Source organism: Nerophis lumbriciformis, linkage group LG22, assembly GCF_033978685.3.
Source record: "Nerophis lumbriciformis linkage group LG22, RoL_Nlum_v2.1, whole genome shotgun sequence".
Classification (NCBI taxonomy): domain Eukaryota; kingdom Metazoa; phylum Chordata; class Actinopteri; order Syngnathiformes; family Syngnathidae; genus Nerophis; species Nerophis lumbriciformis.
In genome coordinates, this window is record NC_084569.2 from 2,782,735 (window position 1) to 2,808,400 (window position 25,666).

Here is a 25,666-nt window from a genome sequence, read left to right on the forward strand (position 1 = left end):
CGACTGCTCCGGGTTCAGGTAAATAGTTTCTTTCAAAGAAAATGATGACTTTCTGTCTATTTAAATGCCAGCCCGTCATATTTGACTGCTGGCTTCCTATTACATTAATAGTTGTTTTTTTTAATAGAATCCAAGCTTTAATCATGAAGAAAGTAAGGAAAATGACAGAATTCTGCATTTGGTCAACAAAGTTAGGTCAAATCACCTGAATTTGATTAAAATATTGATGATTGACTGAAAGTTAAGTTTTTTATGAATTTGACTGGCCATACTTCTATTGTCATTTTAATTGATCTCCTTCATTGATGATTCAACTTTAGCCACAAAACACCCACTTACACACCGATGCTTGAGAAGGAACAGGATGAAGGACATCTTCTATTTCCTGCCCCCCTTCAACATAATAAGTAGTTCATGGATAGCCCACATTCACAAGCAAACAAATATAATGAAAACAAACAAAAACACACACCCTAAGAAAAGTATTCAACAAGAACAACATTAAATTGAGCTACAGCTGCATGAACAATATACGACAAATCATCTCAAACCACAACAAAACAATTGCAAATGAGCCGTCGGCCCCCAGACAGAGCGACTCCAAAACCAACAAAGACTGTAACTGTCGAAAGAAACCTGATTGCCCCCTCAACGGGGGGTGCTTACAAACATCAGTTGTCTACCAATCTAAGGTAATACGCAAGGACATTAACACATCCGACACATATGTAGGATTAACCGAGGGAGAATTCAAAACCAGATGGAACAATCACAAGGCTTCTTTCAGGAACAAAAACCTGCGAAATACCACAGAACTCAGCAAACACATTTGGGACCTCAAAGACAATAATGTTGAATATTCAACAACATGGCAAAACCTCTGACACAAAGCCTCACTTGACCGTGGACTCGGCTGAACCGTGAGGGCAACCCAGCGGACCTGGTGAGACCGACTGCTCCGGGTTCAGGTAAATAGTTTCTTTCAAAGAAAATGATGACTTTCTGTCTATTTAAATGCCAGCCCGTCATATTTGACTGCTGGCTTCCTATTACAGTAATAGTTGTTTTTTTAATAGAATCCAAGCTTTAATCATGAAGAAAGTAAGGAAAATGACAGAATTCTGCATTTGGTCAACAAAGTTAGGTCAAATCACCTGAATTTGATTAAAATATTGATGATTGACTGAAAGTTAAGTTTTTTATGAATTTGACTGGCCATACTTCTATTGTCATTTTAATTGATCTCCTTCATTGATGATTCAACTTTAGCCACAAAACACCCACTTACACACCGATGCTTGAGAAGGAACAGGATGAAGGACATCTTCTATTTCCTGCCCCCCTTCAACATAATAAGTAGTCCACATTCACAAGCAAACAAAATATAATGAAAACAAACAAAAACACACACACAAAAAAACCAACAACAAGTGCAAAACTTCATGAGGTACAAACCAAACAAAAAATAATAATACACACCTCACGGGTTGATACAAAACAAATACAAAACCCGACAAAAAATAAGTAAAATAATCATCTTATTGTTCTGTCTTTATATATTTTTTTTCAATTGGAATATATTTCTACTATCTTTTATCTCATTGTAAAGACAATTCCACAGTTTAACCAATTCCAAATCCATTTTCTGTGTATGTGCAACAGCCCAAAAGTGGTAATGACAGGGTAATAGAGCAATAAAGGGAATATTGGACGAGTATAAGTTCAGCTCGGTTCGACTGCCAGAGCCATTTTTAGGCTTTAAAGCGTGGTAAAATACCACGGACCGAGAGGTACGTTTTAACTGCCGACTATTATTTGAAAACAAAAAAACAGACATAGTTTACATGACAGACAATAAGATAAGATTGTTCAATCCCTTATTGTTTAAATATATATATATATATATGTATATATATATATATATATATATATATATATATTTAAACACTTATTGTTTAAATATATATATATATGTATATATATATATATATATATATATATATATATATACATATATATATATATATATATATATATATATATATTTAAACAATAAGATAAGATTGTTCAATCCCTTATTGTTTAAATATATATATATATGTATATATATATATATATATATATATATATATATATATATATATATATATATATATATATATATATATATATATATATATACATATATATATATATATTTAAACAATAAGGGATTGAACAATCTTATCTTATTGTTTAAATATATATATATATATATATATATATATATATATATATATATATATATATATATATATATATACATATATACATATATATATTTAAACAATAAGGGATTGAACAATCTTATCTTATTGTTTAAATATATATATATATATATATATATATATATATATATATATATATATATATATATATATATATATATATATATATATATATATATATATAAAGTATATAAAACACAGAGGCTATTTCATCCCTACAAGCCTGTTTCGATTTGATAAAATCTCCAAAGAGCAGGGAAACCTGCGAAACAGGCTTGTAGGGATCAAATAGCCTCTGTGTTTTTTCCTGACCTAACTTATATATGTATTTATATATATATATATATATATATATATATATATATATATATATATATATATATATATATATATATATATATATATATATATATATATCCATCCATTTTCTACCGCTTATTCCCTTTGGGGTCGCGGGGAATATATATATATATATGAGGTGTGTATTATTATTTTCATCCCTACAAGCCTGTTTCGATTTGATAAAATCTCCTGAAGAGCAGGGAAACCTGCGAAACAGGCTTGTAGGGATCAAATAGACTCTGTGTTTTTTCCTGACCTAACTTATATATGTATTTATATTTATATATATATATATATATATATATATATATATATATATATATATATATGTATATATATATATATATATATATATATATATATATATATATATATATATATATATATATATATATATATATATATATATATAAAAGTATATAAAACACAGAGGCTATTTCATCCCTACAAGCCTGTTTCGATTTGATAAAATCTCCGAAGAGCAGGGAAACCTGCGAAACAGGCTTGTAGGGATCAAATAGCCTCTGTGTTTTTTCCTGACCTAACTTATATATGTATTTATATACGGTATATATATATATATATATATATATATATCCATCCATTTTCTACCGCTTATTCCCTTTGGGGTCGCGGGGAATATATATATATATGAGGTGTGTATTATTATTTTCATCCCTACAAGTCTGTTTCGATTTGATAAAATCTCCTGAAGAGCAGGGAAACCTGCGAAACAGGCTTGTAGGGATCAAATAGACTCTGTGTTTTTTCCTGACCTAACTTATATATGTATTTATATTTATATATATATATATATATATATATATATATATATATATATATATATATATATATATATATATATATATATATATATATCCATCCATTTTCTACCGCTTATTCCCTTTGGGGTCGCGGGGAATATATATATATATATGAGGTGTGTATTATTATTTTCATCCCTACAAGCCTGTTTCGATTTGATAAAATCTCCTGAAGAGCAGGGAAACCTGCGAAACAGGCTTGTAGGGATCAAATAGACTCTGTGTTTTTTCCTGACCTAACTTATATATGTATTTATATTTATATATATATATATATATATATATATGTATATATATATGTATATATATATATATATATATATATATATATATATATATATATATATATATATATATATATATATATATATATATATATATATGCATTTTCTACCGCTTATTCCCTTTGGGGTCGCGGGGAATATATATATATATATATATATATATATATTTGCGGCGCAAGTGCAGTGACGTCACGTTATTGATGGGAAAATGCATTTTTAGACAATAAGATTTGCCTGAGAGGCTAAGAGACCCCGAGAGTGACAAGCGGTAGAAAATGGATTAGAAAGGACATATTTTGAAAAAAAATTATAATTTAAAAATGAAAATAAAAATCTTTTTTTTTTAACTTGGGACTTCCCACGGGCCGGATTTCGGCCGTAGTTTGGGGACCCCTGATTCAAACTGTTTAGTTTAAAATGATTAATTTAGGTTTAGATTTTGCTTTAAGTTGGAACCTTTTGGTTTTAGTCAAATTGTTTTGTTCACTATAGTTTGAATTAATTATGTCTAATTAAAATTAAGTTTAATTATATTCTTTTTGGCAATAAATATTCCCTTTAAATATTAACAAATTCATGTACAATATGAAATCACAAAATAAACATTGTAAAAAATAAATGTTTACAATATTTTGGAATAAATGTAACCAAAAAATATACAACAAGAAAGTAATTCAGCAAAATGCTGAACAAGTCCTTTTTCTTCTTATATGTGATAGTCTTGAATGTGTAATGCAATGTTTAGCCTGCTCCATCCATCCATTCATTTACTACCGCTTGTCCCTTGCTACAATGCAGTAAACGTGGATGATCCTGTCAGTTCAAGGAAAGACCAGCAGAGGGCGTGTCACTCAGAGTTAATGGTTAATGGTTCGACCTAATATAAATCCCGTCTAACAACATTGGACATCTCCAGAATAAGGACAAGTTGGAAAACAACAAAAACAATTTGTTTTTGTCTTTCAGCTGCTAAAACATCATTTAACTAGTTTTGACGCCACAGCGGATTTTTTTATTGCTCTACTTTTGCTCAAAGTGACTACTTTCCTATCTTACACTTCCGGACATTTTAGAACAACTCGATTGGCTGTTGCCGATCACATGGCTTACAGTGCATACCTTTCAAAGTAAAAGCCCAACATTTTTAAGTAGTTTCAATTACAATATCAATCAATGAATGTACACATTTTTCAGCACTTGAACAAAATCTATATACAAAAGTAAAAGGTTTTGAGGATTGATTTAGCTATTTATTCAACGTAACTGTTGCTTGTTTTATTGACATGATTTTACTTTTTTAAGCATTCTATTAACCAGGGTTATATACGCCTGAATGTATACATTATTTATTTATACTGGGATAGGCTCCAGCCCCCGGTAGAAAATGGATGGATGGATTGATTATTTATTGACAAATTAAAGATGCCATGTCGAAGAAAATCCTGATGTATTGTTTTTTGTTTGTTTTTACACATTTTTGTGTAATTTTAAAGCTTGAATTTGATCAGATAAGTCAAGCACAAACAATGGGATTTGCTTTGTAGAAAATAGTGCAAAATACTCATCTTTTTTTACACAATATTTTGGTAGAATTGTCGGTGTCATGTCATAGAATAATGCATAATTAGCCAGGAAATTCAGGATAATTCCCAAAATAAACAGTTGAATCATAAACTTCATATCATAAATCATTTAGCTTGTTTTTGTAGTTTTAGACACATTTTGCTGACAAATATCAATTAGTCAAGAGAGTACATGTACAATACTCTATTACCTGTACATGTACACCTTGATGCACATACAATCTCATGTTGTTGGTTGAAATACCTGAATTGTATCATATACTGAAGAAAACCTGTTTTTTTTCATTTCCCTATAGCTAAATGTTGTAGTAGTAGTAGTTTCCCCCCAGACAAACAGCTATGATAGCAACCTATTTGGTTGAGGTACTTTCATATTGGAAGGCACCTAATTGGATTTTAAGATCTAATCTGGAGAAATCTGACGCACACAACAGTGGCAAAACAAGATTCCACTGGTCCTAACTCCGGCATTGCCCACACCCAAATGGCTTCATGAAAGCTCGCTTGTGTTCTGAGTCGCTTCATGTCTGCCGAGATGACTCGCTATCGCCGTCATGGAAGGCGCAGCCCGACACCCACAGTGAAAGAAAGTCCTTCTCTGTCTTTATCAGTGTTTTTCAACCACTGTGTCGCGGCATATTAGTGTGCCGTGAGATACGGTCCGGTGTGCCGTGGGAGATGATCTAATTTCACCTATTTGGGTTAAAAATATTTTTTGCAAACCAGTAATTATAGTCTGCAAATGATGTGTTGTTGTTGATGTAATGCTCTTCCATATCAGTAGGTGGCAGCCGGTAGCTAATTGCTTTGTAGATGTCGGAAACAGCGGGAGGCAGGGTGCAGGTAAAAAGGTGTCTAATGCTTAAACCAAAAATAAACAAAAGGTGAGTGTCCCTAAGAAAAGGCATTGAAGCTGAGGGAAGGCTATGCAGAACCAAATTAAAACCGAACTGGCTACAAAGTAAACAAAAACAAAGTGCTGGACGACAGCAAAAACTTACTCTGGAGAAAAGATGGCGTCCACAATGTACATCCGAACATGACATGACAATCAACAATGTCCCCACAAAGAAGGATACAAACAACTGAAATATTCTTGATTGCTAAAAGAAAGCAGGTGCGGGGAATATCGCTCAAAGGAAGACATTAAACTGCTACAGGAAAATACCGAAAAAAGGAGAAAAAGCCACCAAAATAGGAGCGCAAGACAAGAAGTAAAACACTACACACAGGAAAACGGCAAAAAAAAGTCCAAATAAGTCAGGGCGTGATGTGACAGGTGGTGACAGTTGTCAGGTTCAAGCACTGATGACATCTATTAAACAAGACAAGAAGCAAAAAAATCAAACAGAGGCAGAATTCAATTTTGCTCAATTGAGGAGAAACGTGTCTACCTGTAACCTCTTATTGTGTCACCCACGCTCTGGCGAAAGATTGTACGCCACCTCTTTTTATTTGGATTTTCCCTGTTTACACAACAACATCTGCTTCCAAAGGAATGGGGGGGTATGTAAACAGCTCTTGTTTTTGGTCACATTGAAGACAAAAAGAAGAAGATGCCTCGGGCTTGGGCTGGTCCTGGCTTCAGCTTGAGCAGGTCTTCGAAGACAATAGATAACCCCCTCCCGTCTCCTCCCATCGTACACAATGGAATTTTCCAAGCCTTTGCTTGGTGCAACAAAGACAGCCTCTTGTCTGTTCACTGGGAACTCAAAGAACGGAAAGTTTTTTGATAATTTACATACAATTTTTCTGACAACAGTACACCTACTTTGAGACAAGAGCGAACTATAGTGATGCATGCTTGGTTATGCTTTAAAGTCATATCCAACAATTGTGACGACTTTTTACTGTCAACTGAGTTTCGTTTTTTAATGATTTCTACTGGTGGTGTGCCTCTGCATTTTTTCAACGCAAAAAAATGTGCCTTGGCACAAAAAAAGTTGAAAAACACTGAACTCGAAGATACCGTCTGGTGTGCCGTGGAAGATTATCTAATTTCGCCTATTTGGGTTAAAAATATTTCTTGCAAAGCAGTAATTATAGTCTGCAAATGATGTGTTGTTGTTGAGTGTCTGTGCTGTCTAGAGCTCAGCAGAGTAACCGTGTAATACTCTTCCATATCAGTAGGTGGCAGCCGGTAGCTGATTGCTTTGTAGATGTCGGAAACAGCGGGAGGCAGGGTGCAGGTAAAAAGGTGTCTAATGCTTAAACCAAAAATAAACAAAAGGTGAGTGCCCCTAAGAAAAGGCATTGAAGCTGAGGGAAGGCTATGCAGAACCAAATTAAAACCGAACTGGCTACAAAGTAAACAAAAACAAAATGCTGGACGACAGCAAAAACTTACTGTGGAGAAAAGATGGCGTCCACAATGTACATCCGAACATGACATGACAATCAACAATGTCCCCACAAAGAAGGATGAAAACAACTGAAATACTCTTGATTGCTAAAACAAAGTAGGTGCGGGAAATATCGCTCAAAGGAAGACATGAAACTGCTACAGGAAAATACCGAAAAAAGAGAAAAAGCCACCAAAATAGTAGCGCAAGACAAGAAGTAAAACACTACACACAGGAAAACGGCAAAAAAGTCCAAATAAGTCAGGGCGTGATGTGACAGGTGGTGACAATTGTCAGGTTCAAGCACTGATGACATCTATTAAACAAGACAAGAAGCAAAAAATCAAACAGAGGCAGAATTCAATTTTGCTCAATTGAGGAGAAACGTGTCTACCTGTAACCTCTTACAGTGTCACCCACGCTCTGGCGAAAGATTGTACGCCACCTCTTTTTATTTGGATTTTCCCTGTTTACACAACAACATCTGCTTCCAAAGGAATGGGGGGGTATGTAAACAGCTCTTGTTTTTGGTCACATTGAAGACAAAAGAAGAAGATGCCTCGGGCTTGGGCTGGTCCTGGCTTCAGCTTGAGCAGGTCTTGGAAGACAATAGATAACCCCCTCCCGTCTCCTCCCATCGTACACAATGGAATTTTCCAAGCCTTTGCTTGGTGCAACAAAGACAGCCTCTTGTCTGTTCACTGGGAACTCAGAGAACGGAAAGTTTTTTGATAATTTACATACAATTTTTCTGACAACAGTGCACCTACTTTGAGACAAGAGCGAACTATAGTGATGCATGCTTGGTTATGCTTTAAAGTCATATCCAACAATTGCAACAACGACTTTTTACTGTCAACTGAGTTTCGTTTTTTAATGATTTCTACTGGTGGTGTGCCTCCGCATTTTTTCAACGCAAAAAATGTGTCTTGGCTCAAAAAAGGTTGAAAAACACTAAACTCGAAGATACCGTCTGGTGTGCCGTGGGAGATGATCTAATTTCACATATTTGGGTTAAACATATTTCTTGCAAAGCAGTAATTATAGTCTGCAAATGATGTGTTGTTGTTGAGTGTCTGTGCTGTCTAGAGCTCGGCAGAGTAATTGTGTAATACTCTTCCATATCAGTAGGTGGCAGCCGGTAGCTAATTGCTTTGTAGATGTCGGAAACAGCGGGAGGCAGGGTGCAGGTAAAAAGGTGTCTAATGCTTAAACCAAAAATAAACAAAAGGTGAGTGCCCCTAAGAAAAGGCATTGAAGCTTAGGGAAGGCTATGCAGAACGAAAGTAAAACTGAACTGGCTACAAAGTAAACAAAAACAGAATGCTGGACGACAGCAAAGACTTACTGTGGAGCAAAGACAATGTACATCCGAACATGACATGACAATCAACAATGTCCCCACAAAGAAGGATAAAACCAACTGAAATATTCTTGATTGCTAAAACAAAGTAGATGCAGGAAATATCGCTCAAAGGAAGACATGAAACTGCTACAGGAAAATACCAAAAAAAGAGAAAAAGCCACCAAAATAGGAGCGCAAGACAAGAAGTAAAACACTACACACAGGAAAACAGCAAAAAAGTCCAAATAAGTCAGGGTGTGATGTGACAGGTGGTGACAGTGCACCTACTTTGAGACAAGAGCTATAGTGATGCATGCTTGGTTATGCTTTAAAGTCACATCCAACAATTGCGACAACGACTTTTTACTGTCAATATCGGCTGCCGAGTTTAATTTTTTGATGATTTCTGCTGGTGGTGTGCCTCCGCATTTTTTTCAATTAAAAAAAATGTGCCTTGGCTCAAAAAAGGTTGAAAAACACTGACCTAGATCAGGGGTCGGCAACCCAAAATGTTGAAAGAGCCATATTGGACCAAAAATACAAAAATAAATCTGTCTGGAGCCGCAAAAAAATTAAAAGCCATTTTACATACAGATAGTGTGTCATGAGATATACATTGAATTAAGAGGACTTAAAGGAAACTAAATGAGCTCAAATATAGCTACAAATGAGGCACAATGATGCAATATGTACATATAGCTAGCCTAAATAGCCTGTTAGCATCGATTAGCTTGCAGTCATGCAGTGACCAAATATGTCTGATTAGCACTCCACACAAGTCAATAACATCAACAAAACTCACCTTTCATGCACAACGTTAAAAGTTTGGTGGACAAAATGAGACAGAAAAAGAAGTGGCATAAAACACGTCCTAGAAAGTCGGAGAAAGTTGTACATGTAAACAAACTATGGTGAGTTCAAGGACCGGCAAAATTAGTAGGACAAAACGGCGCTCGCCAAATACTCGAATCAGTGAAGCATGTTTAATATAAACAGTGTGCTTTATAACAATTAGTGTCATGTTTGTCCTCCTACAGAAACCATATTAAAACAAGAAATATATTTTTTTCCCCCTCATCTTTTTCCATTTTTCATACATTTTTGAAAAAGCTCCAGAGAGCCACCAGGGCGGCGCGTATAGGCAAATGCTAAGGGCGCCGTCCATCAGGGGGCGCCACGCCAGTGCCACAAATGTTGGAGAAAAGAAAAAAAAAGTTGGTACTATTATTTCTAAATACAAAAAATAATCCCACGTTAATTAAAATGCAAAGTAAAGCCTATTTAATAGAAATATTATTTGTTACAACATTCCCCCCCCCCCCTAACGGTGCGCCCCCTCCCTTCCCGTATCATGACTCTTTTTGGACGTCACCACATCAAAAAATCAACACAAGATGTCAAAACGGCCAAAACTGTCAGGTGCCCAGGGAAGAAAAAAGAGAAAAGAAGAGGAGGAGAAACGAGAAAAGACAGAGGTAGCAAGTAGGTAACGTTAGCCTACATGAAATTATTTGTCTGTTACAGAATGTGATAGTAACCTGGCTTTTTAGCATTAAGCTAATGTTACATGAGTCGGCAATTGCTAATCAATAAATAGCTAGTTCTGTTTTAACGTCGGGTTAATATTGTGGAGGGGGCTAAATTGTTATGGAAAATAATAATGTAACGTTAGGTAATTACAGTACTCCCACCTACATTCTTCTGGGACATTTGTATTAGATATTTTAAGCAGGTGTTTTTTGTTTACATTGTTATTGCCTTCTGGTTAGCTAATGTTTGCCCTGCAGGTAATAGTCACTTTTCCACCCCTTTATATATTAGGTATAGTTGTAAGTAAAAAAAAAAAAAAAAGGTCAAAGACAAAGCTATTCGGTTTCTTGTGAGTATATACACTTCACTGCCGATGTGGGGGGGGCGCCACCTAAAATCTTGCCTAGGGCGCCAGATTGGTTAGGGCCGGGCCTGCGAAAGAGCCGCATGTTGCTCTACAGCCGCGGGTTGCCGACCCCTGGTCTAGATGATACCCCTGGAAGCTGGAACCCACAAAGCTAAATATTTAATTGCTAATGTCACATTTGTTGGTTTTCTGGATTCCAGATTTCCTCATTTCAGTTGCGTGACATCATCACCTGGAGACCCGAGCGGTGGGACGTCAGGACTCGACGAGCGCAAACTTAGATAGCAGCGAGAGAAACCACATCACAGTCCGCCATGGCAACCACGGGAATGCAGCTGCTGGGCCTCATCATGTCCATCCTGGGCTGGGTGGCCGGGGCGGTGGTGGTCGCCGTGCCGCTGTGGCGAGTCACCGCCTTCATCGGCAACAACATTGTGACGGCGCAGATCATCTGGGAAGGCCTGTGGATGAATTGCATCGTGCAGAGTACGGGTCAGATCCAGTGTAAAGTCTACGACAGCTTGCTGGCGCTGCCCAGCGACATGCAGGCCGCCCGGGGGCTCACCGTGCTCTCCATCCTGCTGTGTGGCGTGGCGCTGGCTCTGGGGGTCCTCGGGGTGAAGTGCACCAAATGCATCGGCATTAATAGTCTCAAGGCCCGCATCGCCCGTATTTCCGGCATCCTTTTCGCCATTGCCGGGTTCCTCTTCCTGGTGCCCGTCTGCTGGACGGCCCATTCCATCATCAGGGATTTCTATGACCCGCACGTGGCCGCCCCGCACAAGCGCGAGCTGGGCCCGGGACTCTACATCGGCTGGGGGGCCTCGGGGCTCTTACTGATCGGGGGGTCCCTGCTCTACGCAGGCTCGAGTCCACCCGGGATGCCGGGTTCTCCCACCTTCAGCAGCGGGGAGAGTAGTCCTCGCAGGGCACCGGCCTCACAGGTCAAAGGTTACGTCTAACCTCCCAAAGCAAGATTCCCCCCAACAAGCCTGAATTTCTCTGCTCTTGATTTGAAGTCAATTATTTCATATTTAATGTTGTTCTCAGGCATAGATAACCTATTTCTTCTCTGTTTGTTGTTGTCGAATACAATAAAACATTTGATGTTGAAAAAATTGAAAAAATGTGTCTATTCCACAATTTGTGGGGTACCCTCAATCATCAGGAGATTTTAATGGGAGCATTCGCATACCATGGTTTATATAGGGCACAGGGTGGGTGGGTACAGGCTGGCCTAGGGGCGTGGTGATTGGCTCATGTGTTACCTAGGAGGTGTTTCCGTCTATGGCGGCATGTTGTTACAATTTCGCTGCGCTTGTTGAGGGATGACAGGTCTGGACGGTAAATAATAAACAGTTTCTCTTTCAAGCATAGGTTGCATCTTTTATTACCACTATTGTAAGGTGTGCTGGATGCAAGAATTTGCCATGTTATTGAATATTCAACATTATTGTCTTTGAGGTCCCAAATGTGTTTGCTGAGTTCTGTGGTATTCCGCAGGTTTTGGTTCCTGAAAGAAGCCTTGTGATTGTTCCATCTGGTTTTAAACTCTCCCTCGGTTAATCCTACATATGTGTCGGATGTGTTAATGTCCTTGCGTGTTACCTTAGATTGGTAAACAACTGATGTTTGTAAGCACCCCCCGTTGAGAGGGCAATCAGGTTTCTTGCGGCAGTTGCAGCCTTTGTTGGTTTTGGGGTCGCTCTGTCCGGGGGCCGACGGCTCATTTGCAATTGTTTTGTTGTGGTTTGAGATGATTTGTCGTATATTGTTCATACAGCTGTAGCTCAATTTAATGTTGTTCTTGTTGAATACTTTTCTTAGGGTGTTGCCTTTGGGGAAGTGTTTGTCAATCAGACTGAGGAATTTGTGGCCAATGTTAGTTGAGACGTTTTTGCTGTATGGGGGGTTGTACCAGATGATGTTGTTTCGTTTTCTGTTCTTTTTTGGTTGGTTTCCTGGCGTGGGTTCATAGGTGAGGGTGAAATTGTATCCGCTTTCATCAAGGGCTTTTTGGTACGGGGGGGTTGCTTGGTCAAATTCAGCTTCGCTAGATGACAGCATCGATAGCCTTTTATTAATTCCGGTAGGTATTCTTTTCGTGGTGGTGGGTGGGTGGTTGCTGTCATGGTGCACGTATTGGAGTGTTGTGTTGGATTTCGTGAATGGTTGGTAGCTGTTATTTCTCAGGTTGAAAGTGACATCGAGGAAGTTGACGGTTTGCTTGTTGGCTTCAATATATATATATATATATATATATATATATATATATATATATATATTAGAGCTGTCCGATAATGACTTTTTTGCCGATATTCCGATATTGTCCAACTCTTAATTACCGATTCCGATATCAAGCGATACCGATACATACAGTGGTGGAATGAACACATTGTTATGCCTAATTCTGTTGTGATGCCCCGCTGGATGCATTAAACAATGTAACAAGGTTTTCCAAAATAAATCAACTCAAGTTATGGAAAAAAAATGCCAACATGGCACTGCCATATTTATTATTGAAGTCACAAAGTGCATTATTTTTTTTAACATGCCTCAAAACAGCAGCTTGGAATTTGGAGCATGAGGAGGTTGAAGTGGGCAGGGTTGGGGGGGGGGGGGGGACGGTAGCGGCGGGTGTATATTGTAGCGTCCCGGAAGAGTTAGTGCTGTAAGGGTTTCTGGGTATTTGTTCTGTTGTGTTTATGTTGTGTTACGGTGCGAAATGTGTTTGTCATTCTTGTTTGGTGTGGGTTCACAGTGTGGCGCATATTTGTAACAGTGTTAAACTTGTTTATACGGCCACCCTCAGTGTGACCTGTATGGCTGTTGATTAAGTGTTCACTTGTGTGTGTGTGGAAAAAACGTAGATTTTATGTGACTGGGCCGGCACGTAAAGGCAGTGCCTTTAAGGTTTATTGGCGCTCTGTACTTCTCCCTACACCCGTGTACACAGCAACGTTTTAAAAAAATCATAAATGTTACTATTTGAAACTGATACAGATCATTTCCGATATTACATTTTAAAGCATTTGTCGGCCGATAATATCGGCAGCCCGGTATTATCGGACATCTCTAATATATATATATATATATATATATATATATATATATATATATATATATATATATATATATATATATATATATATATATATATATATATATCCGTCAGTCTACCCCAGGTATATATATATATATATATATCCGTCAGTCTACCCCAGGGCAGCTGTGGCTATGAAAGTAGCTTACCACCACCAGGTGTGAATGATTGATGGGTTCTACATGTAAAGCGACTTTGGGTACTTAGAAAAGCGCTATATAAATCCCAGTTATTATTATTATATATATATATATATATATATATATATATATATATATATATATATATATATATATATATATATATATTTATATATATATGTATGTATGTATGTATGTATATATGTATATATATATATATATATATATATATATATATATATATATATATATATATATATATATATATATATATATATATATATATATATATATACATATATGTCTTAATAAGATTATCCAAAAAATAGTGCTCGATACCCTGGTAGAGCGCAATATATGTATGTGTGGGAAAAAATCTCAAGACTACTTCATCTCTACAGGCCTGTTTCATGAGGGGTTCCCTCAATCATCAGGAGATTGAGGGTCAAATCTCCTGATGATTGAGGGAACCCCTCATGAAACAGGCCTGTAGAGATGAAGTAGTCTTGTGATTTTTTTCCACACATAGATATATATATATACATATATATATATATATATATATATATATATATATATATATATATATATATATATATATATATATATATATATATATATATATACAGTACAGGCGAAAATTTTGGACACACCTTCTCATTCAATCTTTATTTCCATGACTATTTACATTGTAGATTGTCACATCAAAACTATGAATGAACACATGTGGAGTTATGTACTTAACAAAAAAAAAAAAAGGTGAGATAACTGAAAACATGTTTTTATATTCTAATTTCTTCAAAATAGCCTGATTACTGCTTTGCACACTCTTGGCATTCTCTCCATGAGCTTCAAGAGGTAGTCACCTGAAATGGTTTTCACTTCACAGGACTATAAAAAAAAAATAGGAGGCATTACCTCCCTGCTTGGCACTCAGCATCAAGGGTTGGAATTGGGGGTTGAATCACCGAAAAAATGATTCCCGGGCGCGGCCGCCGCTGCTGCTCACTGCTCCCCTCACCTCCCAGGGGTTGATCAAGGGTGGTGGGTCGAATGCAGAGAATAATTTAGCCACACCTAAGGTGTGTGTGACTGTCATTGGTACTTTAACTTTAACTTAAGGTGTCATAGTTTTGATGCTTTCAGTGACAATCTAAAATGTAAATAGTCATGAAAATGAAGAAAACGCATTGAAATGAGAAGGCGTGTCCAAACTTTTGGTCCGTACTGTATATATATATATATATATATATGTATATATATATATATATATATATATATATGTATATATATATATATATATATATATATATATATATATATATATATATATATATATATATATATATATATATATATATATATTTTTTTTTTTTTTTTTTTTTTTTTTAATTATTATTATTATTTTTATTTTTATTTTTCATATCTATTTTTTAAACATATGCACAAAAATTTGACATTTTTCCCCTGCAGAGCAAAGTCTTTTAAAAAAAAATACAATAATAGAAATATAGCATTTTAGAAAAAAAAGTGACACATTTGTTCCTGGCAGCCAAAAATGGTCCCATTAAAAATGCATTTTTGGTACCTGTCTCGACATAAATGAATGAAATCATTTATGTTGCTACTTATATGATAAGCGTGTGTTTGAAATGATCTTTATATCCCTTCAAATATCTTATAAGTGCGTTTGTGTGTTAAAAACAATCTATTTAAATGATGGTAACACACTGACTTTTAAAGGTTTATAATCCCTCCCAAAATCATATAAATGTGTAAGTATATATTTTTTTCAGGATTTAAAATTGTTTTAACAGGAAGGATTTGTTCAATGTGGAAAAAAAAATTCAATATATTTGATTAGGCAGAAAAAATAAGACTTTGTGGGATTCAGTGTTGCTGCCAATACTTGACTCACGGGCCTGAGAACAATAAAGTAACAGCCATCGAAACATCCTTCATTTACATAATTCATTCTGACAAAATGCCCTTTTTGCATCTTGTCCACTGTACACACGAACACAATACTCAGTTGAGGATGTGGCAAACTAACAATGAGTGTCAGTGTTCCAAGTGCCAGGTCGTGACTCATGTACATGACCTACGTCAGCCTGACACAAAGCTGATTGACGCACACTGTCAACACTCTATGCACTCTTTTCATCTCTAATATATACAAACCCCGTTTCCATATGAGTTGGGAAATTGTGTTAGATGTAAATATAAACGGAATACAATGATTTGCAAATCATTTTCAACCCATATTCAGTTGAATATGCAACAAAGACAACATATTTGATGTGCAAACTCATAAACATATTTTTTTTTTCAAATAATCATTAATTTTAGAATTTGATGCCAGCAACACGTGACAAAGAAGTTGGGAAAGGTGGCAATAAATACTGATAAAGTTGAGGAATGCTCATCAAAGACTTATTTGGAACATCCCACAGGTGTGCAGGCTAAAAAATTAGATTTTATCCGCGGGTCGGGTCGGGCGATTGAAATAAAAAAAAATTAGATTTTAAATAGATTCAGGCGGGTGGCAGTTAAACCAATTGGTAAATATATATACATAGTTAAATGTTGTTACCCACATACGAAAAACGAGCAGGCACCTGCAGCATATGCCACAACAGAAGAAGAAAAAAAAAAGAGATGGCAACGCCGGCAGCAAACGTGGTACGCGACAAACTAAAAAAGGGAATACTAAAGACCAGGGGAAAAAAGGCCAGAAAAGTTCAGCGTGGACTCGTTTTTATGAGGTTGTAAATCAGGATGATAGTAATGCTGGCTACGTGATTTGGAAGAGCTGCGACGCTGTTTATGTCTACGACAGTCACAAAACCGGGACATCTAACATGGTGCATCACATTTGTGCAAAACCCCGAACCTCCACAAACACCCTGAGCATGAGCAGTTTCGTCCGCCGTGATCCCAGAAGAGTGCCACAGGATGTTAAAACAAGATAGAACGCAGCTGCCTGCAGCAGGTTGAGTGGCGCGAGCGCGCTTGGAGGTGCGCTCAGCGCGGCTCCCAGATGATTGCGCACTGGTGTGCGCCTGGGCAGTGACAGCGTGGCACGCATTGAATGTCTCTGCTGCATTGGATCAGTCTCCTTTCTTTAACAGGCAAAAGCTTTATAACCTCACTAATGCCTTGCATCGTCTATATTAGATATATAACAATGGGCGGGTGCGGTTTTGATTAAATGTTAGTTCGGGTGGATGCGGATGGTTGACAACTTTTGTGATGCGGTTGCGGATGAAATAATTGCCTATCCGCGCATCTCTAATATATATATATATATATATATATATATATATATATATATATATATATATATATATATATATATAGTATATATATAGTTTTTTTAATTTTCTAAACCTTTATTTATAAATTGTAACATTTACAAACTGTTGAGAAATAATAATAATCAAAATAAGTACAAAAACAGTACAAAACAGCGCCAGGGGGTTGTAAACTCAATAAAGTAACTCATATATATATATATATATATATATATATATATATATATATATATATATATATATATATATATATATATATATATATATTTATATATATATATATATATATATATATATATATATATATGTATATATAAAACAAAGTATATATATAATATAACAAAGTGTAAAGCCATAGGCTCACACAAGTTTATTAAATAATTTAAATTTGGAACACAGCATCATCGTTTTCACAGCTTTTTGGTTGTTGGAGGTAGAAAATGTTTTAAAGTAGAGTTATAATTATTTCTTAAAGGCACAAACAACAGGTCGGGTATTGAGAAACTTAACATTTATTAATTTGCCATGAATTGATTAACGTGGACAGCATCGCGTGGACATCGGGGGCGGTACCTCTGGATTGGCAGACCGGGGTGGTGGTTCCTCTCTTTAAGAAGGGGAACCGGAGGGTGTGTTCTAACTATCGTGGGATCACACTCCTCAGCCTTCCTGGTAAGGTCTATTCAGGTGTACTGGAGAGGAGGCTACGCCGGATAGTCGAACCTCGGATTCAGGAGGAACAGTGTGGTTTTCGTCCTGGTCGTGGAACTGTGGACCAGCTCTATACTCTCGGCAGGGTCCTTGAGGGTGCATGGGAGTTTGCCCAACCAGTCTACATGTGTTTTGTGGACTTGGAGAAGGCATTCGACCGTGTCCCTCGGGAAGTCCAGTGGGGAGTGCTCAGAGAGTATGGGGTAACGGACTGTCTTATTGTGGCAGTTCGCTCCCTGTATGATCAGTGTCAGAGTTTGGTCCGCATTGCCGGCAGTAAGTCAGACACGTTTCCAGTGAGGGTTGGACTCCGCCAAGGCTGCCCTTTGTCACCCATTCTGTTCATAACCTTTATGGACAGAATTTCTAGGCGCAGTCAGGGCGTTGAGGGTATCTGATTTGGTGGCTGCAGGATTAGGTCTCTGCTTTTTGCAGATGATGTGGTCCTGATGGCTTCCTCCGGCCAAGATCTTCAGCTCTCACTGGATCGGTTCGCAGCCGAGTGTGAAGCGACTGGGATGGGAATCAGCACCTCCAAGTCCGAGTCCATGGTTCTCTCCCGGAAAAGGGTGGAGTGCCATCTCCGGGTTGGGGAGGAGATCTTGCCCCAAGTGGAGGAGTTCAAGTACCTCGGAGTCTTGTTCACGAGTGAGGGAAGAGTGGGTCGTGAGATCGACAGGCGGATCGGTGCGGCGTCTTCAGTAATGCGGACGCTGTATCGATCCGTTGTGGTGAAGAAGGAGCTGAGCCGGAAGGCAAAGCTCTCGATTTACCGGTCGATCTACGTTCCCATCCTCACCTATGGTCATGAGCTTTGGGTCATGACCGAAAGGACAAGATCACGGGTACAAGCGGCCCAAATGAGTTTCCTCCGCCGAGTGGCGGGGCTCTCCCTTAGAGATAGGGTGAGAAGCTCCGTCATTCGGGGGGAGCTCAAAGTAAAGCCGCTGCTCCTCCACATCGAGAGGAGCCAGATGAGGTGGTTCGGGCATCTGGTCAGGATGCCACCCGAACGCCTCCCTAGGAAGGTGTTTCGGGCACGTCCGACCGGTAGGAGGCCACGGGGAAGACCCAGGACACGCTGGGAAGACTATGTCTCCCGGCTGGCCTGGGAATGCCTTGGGATCCCCCGGGAGGAGCTGGACGAAGTGGCTGGGGAGAGGGAAGTCTGGGCTTCCCTGCTTAAGCTGCTGCCCCCGCGACCCGACCTCGGATAAGCGGAAGAAGATGGATGGATGGATGGATGATTAACGTGGACCCCGACTTAAACAAGTTGAAAAACGTATTGGGGTGTTACCATTTAGTGGTCAATTGTACGCAATATGTACTGTACTGTGCAATCTACTAATACAAGGTTCAATCAATCAAATTGACTTGTCATAAATGGGCGAATGTCACGTTGTCCACGTCACGGCAGTGCCGCGTTTCAACTCCAGAGGACGCGCCCGTCCGCAAATGGCGGCGCTTCTCGACCGGAAGCCGGAAGTGCCGCACGAGCCGTGTTTCTTCCGGCGCTGACTTGACGCTAGCTTAGCAGGAGGCTAAAGCTAACGGCGTGAAAAGAGGAGTGAGCGTCGAGCAGAGAAGACACAAACACACCGCGACAACCTCCACTCGAACATGGGGAAAGGCGGAGGTTCCTTTGAGAGACTCCTGGGTAAGTTGTGAACGACATTAGTCAAGTTAGAAGTGTCCCAGGGTATTGTTTAGACGCGACACTCAGGCCTGCTAACTACACTTAGCTCAATAATCACTATATTAACAACTACATTTCATGTTATTTTCTTCATAATCTCACACACATTTGCTTCATTTGTGCAAACTCTGGCTTGCTGTTGGTCAATGTAATATTAGCCAGGAATGATGCCGTTATAGTCTAACGTTTTGTCAAATGATCCCACGTCAAAACAACAAGAAGGAAAAGACGTGCCTTTTATTCTTTACTGGACTTTAAACAACACCTTGAATATAGTTAACTATTGTACTGACGGCAGACAACAATGTTACAAAAAATACCTGTTACAGGGGTCGGCAACCCAAAATGTTGAAAGAACCATATTAGACCAAAAAAATAAAAATGAATGCTGTAAGCAGCGATGGACGGGACCAACTTTGACGGCACATAAAATCCAAACCGGAGCAGTAATTAAAACTCTTTGGTCAACTTTTAATCAGAAGGGCTCAATCTCTCTCCTGTGCTAGTTTGAAGCTGACACGACAAACGCGCTCAGAGGAGATAATGTTTGAAAAAAGGTGACCAGTTTTTACAAAACTTGTTTTGAAGGGGGAATTGCAAACTTCCTGTTGATTTTTGCTGGGGGTTGTCAGTGTATGAAATGTAGGTCTAAGTGAGACCTATATAGAGGTTTTTGTTTAAGGGACGGTGTGGCGCAGTGGAAGAATGGCCGTGCACGACCCGAGGGTCCCTGGTTCAATCCCCACCTAGTACCAACCTCGTCATGTCCATTGTGTCCTGAGCAAGACACTTCACCCTTGCTCCTGATGGGTGCTGGTTAGCGCCTTGCATGGCAGCTCCCTCCATCAATGTGTGTGTGAATGGGTAAATGTGGAAGTAGTGTCAAAGCGCTTTGAGTACCTTGAAGGTAGAAAAGTGCTATACAAGTACAACCCATTTATCATTTATTTAATGTCTCTACGACATTCCTACTGGAAGTTACAGGCAGTTTTGTCTGAGTTTTCTTCCCAGGAGCAGTTGTGTCTGTATTTTCTGCCTAGGAGGCGCTAGAGCGCAATTTTGAGTTTTGGGGATGTTTTTTTTTTATTAGATGGCAATTTTTGCCAGTCCTGATGTGTGTGTCCAGTTTGGTGAGTTTTGAAGCATGTTAAGGGGGTCAAATTACCGTATTTTCCGCACCATAAGGCGCCCTGGGTTATAAGCCGCGCCTTCAATGAACGGCATATTTCAAAACTTTGTCCACCTATAAGACGCCCCGTGTTATAAGCCGCATCTAACTGCGCTAAAGGAATGTCAAAAAAACAGTCAGATAGGTCAGTCAAACTTTAATAATATATTAAAAACCAGCGTGATGTGGGTGCGCACGGAGTCGTATATCAACATGGACGGAGCTGCGTGAAAAAAGCCACCCGGCCTCTTCGCGTAAACTTACCTTAACCACTCGCTCATCTTTTCTTCATCCATCCCTTCGAGTTAGCTTTTATGATGACGCCGGCTGGAAAGGTCTCTTTTGGCAAGGTCTTCCTTTTGAATATCACCATGGGTGGAAGTTTCTGGCCATTAGCATGGCAAGCTAGAACCACAGTGAAGGATGACTTCTCATTCCCTGTGGTGCGAATATTCACCGTACGTGCTCCCGTTGTATCCACAGTGCGGTTCACAGGAATATCAAAAGTCAGTGGAACCTCGTCCATGTTGATAATGTTCTCTGGCCGGATCTTTTTTTTCAGCTATCTTGTTTTTACAATATGCACGGAAAGTAGCCAGCTTTTCTTGAAAGTCTTTAGGCAGTTGCTGTGAAATAGTAGTCTGTGTGCGGATGGAGAGATTGCGTCTTTTCATGAACCGAATCCCTGTCGCTTAGTAGGAGCCATTTTGTGGTCTTTACAGATGTAAACACACAAAGGAAATGAAACGTACGGTAATATCCGCGCCCTTCTTCTTCTTCTACGCGGGCGGGTGGTTGCTTACAGTAGAAGAAGAAGCGCTTCCTGTTCTATGGGGGCGGGTGCTTACCTTGGCGGTTGCTTGCGTAGAAGAAGAAGCACTTCCTCTTCTACGGGGAAAAAAGATGGCGGCTGTTTACCGTAGTTGCGAGACCGAAACTTTATGAAAATGAATCTTAATATTAATCCATATATAAAGCGCACCGGGTTATAAGGCGCACTGTCAGCTTTTGAGAAAATTTGTGGTTTTTAGGTGCGCCTTATAGTGTGGAAAATACGGTACAGCTCAAAGAGGGAAAAGTGACTGTTTTTACTAAACTTTTGTTTTGAAGGGGGAATTGCCAACTTCCTGTTAATTTTTGCTGAAGGGAGTCAATGTATGAAATCTAGGTCTAAGTCAGACCTACATGGAGGTTTTTGTTTAATGTCTCTACGACATTCCTACCGGAAGTTACAAGCAGTTTTGTCTGTGTTTTTCCTAGGGGCCGCTAGAGCGCAATTTTGAGTTTTGGGGTTTGGTTTTTTATTAGATGGCAATTTCCGCCAGTCCTGATGTGTGTGTCAAATATGGTGAGTTTTGAACCATGTTAAGGGGGTCAAATTACGGTTCAAAGAGGTGGCGGCATAATAATAATAAAACCTTACAAATACAATAGGGTCCTCTGTCCCAAAGGGACATTGCGGTCCCTAAAAATCTGTCTGGAGCCGCAAAAAATGAAAAGCCTTATATGCAAATCTTTGTTGACAGAAATGTTGTATATTAATTTTTATTCCACACGTTTTTGCACTGGAGGCTTCTCACATGTTGAGATAACTTCTGGAAATTACTGGCTCAGGATGGCCAAAGGTAAATGGGTTGTACTTGTATAGCGCTTTTCTACCTTTTTTCACACACTGATGCGGGAGCTGCCATGCACGGCGCTAACCAGGACCCATCAGGAGCAAGGGTGAAGTGTCTTGCTCAAGTACACAACGGACGTGACTAGGATGGTAGAAGGTGGGGATTGAACCAGTAACTCTCGGATTGCTGGCACGGCCACTCTCCCAACTTCGCCACGCCGTCCCCAAGGTATAGATGTGTGTGTCCAAGTTTAAGGAAACAGCATGTTGTCTTCTTCTAATGGATTTATTACAATCTTTGCAAGCTGGGTAACGTTTGCTGTGGTCTGGAACAACATGGCAGGCATACAACTAACAGAAATGCAGCCAATATTATATACAGATAATGTGTCATGAGACATGCAAATATAAATTGAATTCACAGAGGACATAAGTAAAGGAAATTAAGGCATAATGATGCAATATGTACGTACAGCTAGCCTAAATAGCATGTTAGCATCGATTAGCTTGCAGCCATGGTTTGACCAAATATGCCTGATTAGCACTCCACACAAGTCAATAACATCAACAATGCTCACTTTTGTGCATTTACGCACAGCATAAAACGTTTGGTGGACAAAATGAGACAAATAAGGAGTGGCATAAAACACGTCTTTAGGTGGCAGCATCAGAGAAAGTTGTACATGTAAACAAACTACGACGAGTTCAAGGATCGCTGAAATTAGTCGGACAAAACATCCATCCATCCATTTTCTACCGCTTATTCCCTTTGGGGTCGCGGGGGGCGCTGGAGCCTATCTCAGCTACAATCGGGCGGAAGGCGGGGGTACACCCTGGACAAGTAGGACAAAACAGTGCTTGCCAAATACTCTCATCAGTGAAGCGTGTTTAATTTAAACAGTGGGATTTCTAACAATTAGGAAGGTTCGTGTCATGTCTGGTCTTCTACAGAAAAAAAAATATTAAAACAAAAAATAAATGATTTTCTTAATCTTTTTCCATTTTCACACATCTCTGAAAGAGGTCCAGGGAGCCACTAGGGCAGTACTAAAGAGCCGCATGGGTTGCTGACCCCTGAGTTAGAATAATACATAATGTTGGATATAGCAATGTTTTTCAACCACTGTGCCGTGAGATACAGTCTGGTGTCCCGTGGGAGATTATCTAATTTCACCTATTTGGGTTAAAAATATTTTTTGCAAAGCAGTAATTATAGTCTGCAAATGATGTGTTGTTGATGAGTGCTGGTGCTGTCTAGAGCTTGGCAGAGTAATTGTGTAATACTCTTCCATATCAGTAGGGGGCAGCCAGTAGCTAATTGCTTTGTAGATGTCGGAAACAGCGGGAGGCAGTGTGCAGGTACAAAGGTGTCTAATGCTTAAACCAAAAATAAACAAAAGGTGAGTGCCCCTAAGAAAAGGCATTGAAGCTTAGGGATGGCAATGCAGAACAAAACTAAAACTCAACTGACAACAAAGTAAACAAAAAAAGAATGCTGGACGACAGCAAAGACTTACTGTGGAGCAAAGACGGCGTCCACAACGTACATCCGAACATGACATGACAATCAACAATGTCCCCACAAAGAAGGATAAAAACAATTGTAATATTCTTGATTGCTAAAACAAAGTAGATGTGGGAAATATCGCTCAAAGGAAGACATGAAACTGCTACAGGAAAATACCGAAAAAAGAGAAAAAGCCACAAAAATAGGAGCGCAAGACAAGAACTAAAACACTACACACAGGAATACAGCAAAAAAAGTCCAAATAAGTCAGGGTGTGATGTGACAGTACACCTACTTTGAGACAAGAGCTATAGTGATGCATGCTTGGTTATGCTTTAAAGTCATATCCAACAATTGCGACAACGACTTTTTAATGTCAACTGAGTTTTGTTTTTTAATGATTTCTGCTGGTGGTGGGCCTCCGCATTTTTTCAACGCAAAAAATGTGCCTTGGCTCAAAAAAGGTTGAAAAACACTGGGCTATAGAGAACATACATACCCCGTATTTATTGAATCAAAATTGGTGAAATTCCACGACATAGTGAATTTGCAAACAGCTAAAATGATGCACAAAGCAAACTATAACCTGCTACCAAATAATGTACAACAATTCTTCTCAAAAAAAGAGAACTATAATCTTAGAGAAAAATGCACGTTAAAACATTTGTATGCACGTACAACACTTAATACCTTCAGTATGTGGAATTAAATGATGGAATGGATTAAGCAAAGCAATCAAACAATGTACTAATATGATCCACTTCAAGAAACTCTTCAAACTTAAAGTGTTTACAAAGTACAAAGAAGAAGAACCATGATAAACATTCTGAATTCATTTCATCCATCCATTCATTTTCAAAATAATCTTACTCATCTCACTGTATGAAATGTAACTTACTTCACCGAGTATTATTCATTTATTTTTATTGTGATTACTTATGGAGTATATTGTGAATAAACAGGAAGTGAACAAAAGTTTTAGCAACTGTTATGTAAAAGAAAAGGGGTAGGATTAAATAAGCTCTGCTTCTTCCTACTCCTTTTCCAACATGTTGAAAAGAGAAACTGGAAATTGTGATGCATCATGTTGTATGCTTGCATGTTCAAAATAAACTCAAACAATTACTCATTCACAACGGAAAGGAATTTAGGAAAATAATCGAACGACCTCACAACAAACTTTGAAAAGTCTAACAGATGACTCTTCATTCACAATTTGAAGTTAAAAAGTGGCTTTGGAGCAATCAAAGCTGCTCACACGGCCACTGAGGTGGGCACCATGTTTGACATGTCAACTTCATGTCTATTACATTCATGCATGACAACATTTTGACAGATGTGAACAAGAGCATGTATTGTCTGTGTTATGATGTAAAGGAGGGGTGGTTGTAATGTATAAGTATGTGTCATTGAACAGGCATTTAATGACTTTTCTTAATTTTATTACATGGTATAGTATCATTTGTTTTTATCCCTTTTAATTTAAGTAACCAGGGACTGCAGATGGAAATTAGCTACTTGGCTA

At 38.5% G+C, this 25,666-nt stretch overlaps 2 protein-coding genes across 4 annotated transcripts in view; both read left to right on the forward strand.

Annotated features, from left to right (window-relative positions):
- The first annotated feature begins 876 nt into the window (after nucleotides 1-876).
- On the forward strand, nucleotides 877-11,988 carry LOC133615120 (claudin-4-like). The gene is made up of 2 exons (XM_061973478.2): nucleotides 877-968; nucleotides 11,085-11,988. Exon 2 carries the CDS (start codon nucleotides 11,199-11,201, stop codon nucleotides 11,844-11,846), a length of 648 nt encoding a protein of 215 aa, XP_061829462.1. The 5' UTR covers nucleotides 877-968; nucleotides 11,085-11,198; the 3' UTR covers nucleotides 11,847-11,988.
- A 7,593-nt stretch (nucleotides 11,989-19,581) lies between these two features.
- The window catches only part of LOC140679758 (hepatocyte growth factor-regulated tyrosine kinase substrate-like), a 35,185-nt gene continuing 29,100 nt past the window's right edge, over nucleotides 19,582-25,666 (forward strand). For all 3 annotated transcript variants that reach the window (XM_072915826.1, XM_072915828.1, XM_072915827.1), the window contains exon 1: nucleotides 19,582-19,809. In XM_072915826.1, the coding sequence (XP_072771927.1) occupies nucleotides 19,773-19,809 (37 nt within the window). In that variant the 5' untranslated portion in view covers nucleotides 19,582-19,772. The remainder of the gene's footprint in view (nucleotides 19,810-25,666) is intronic.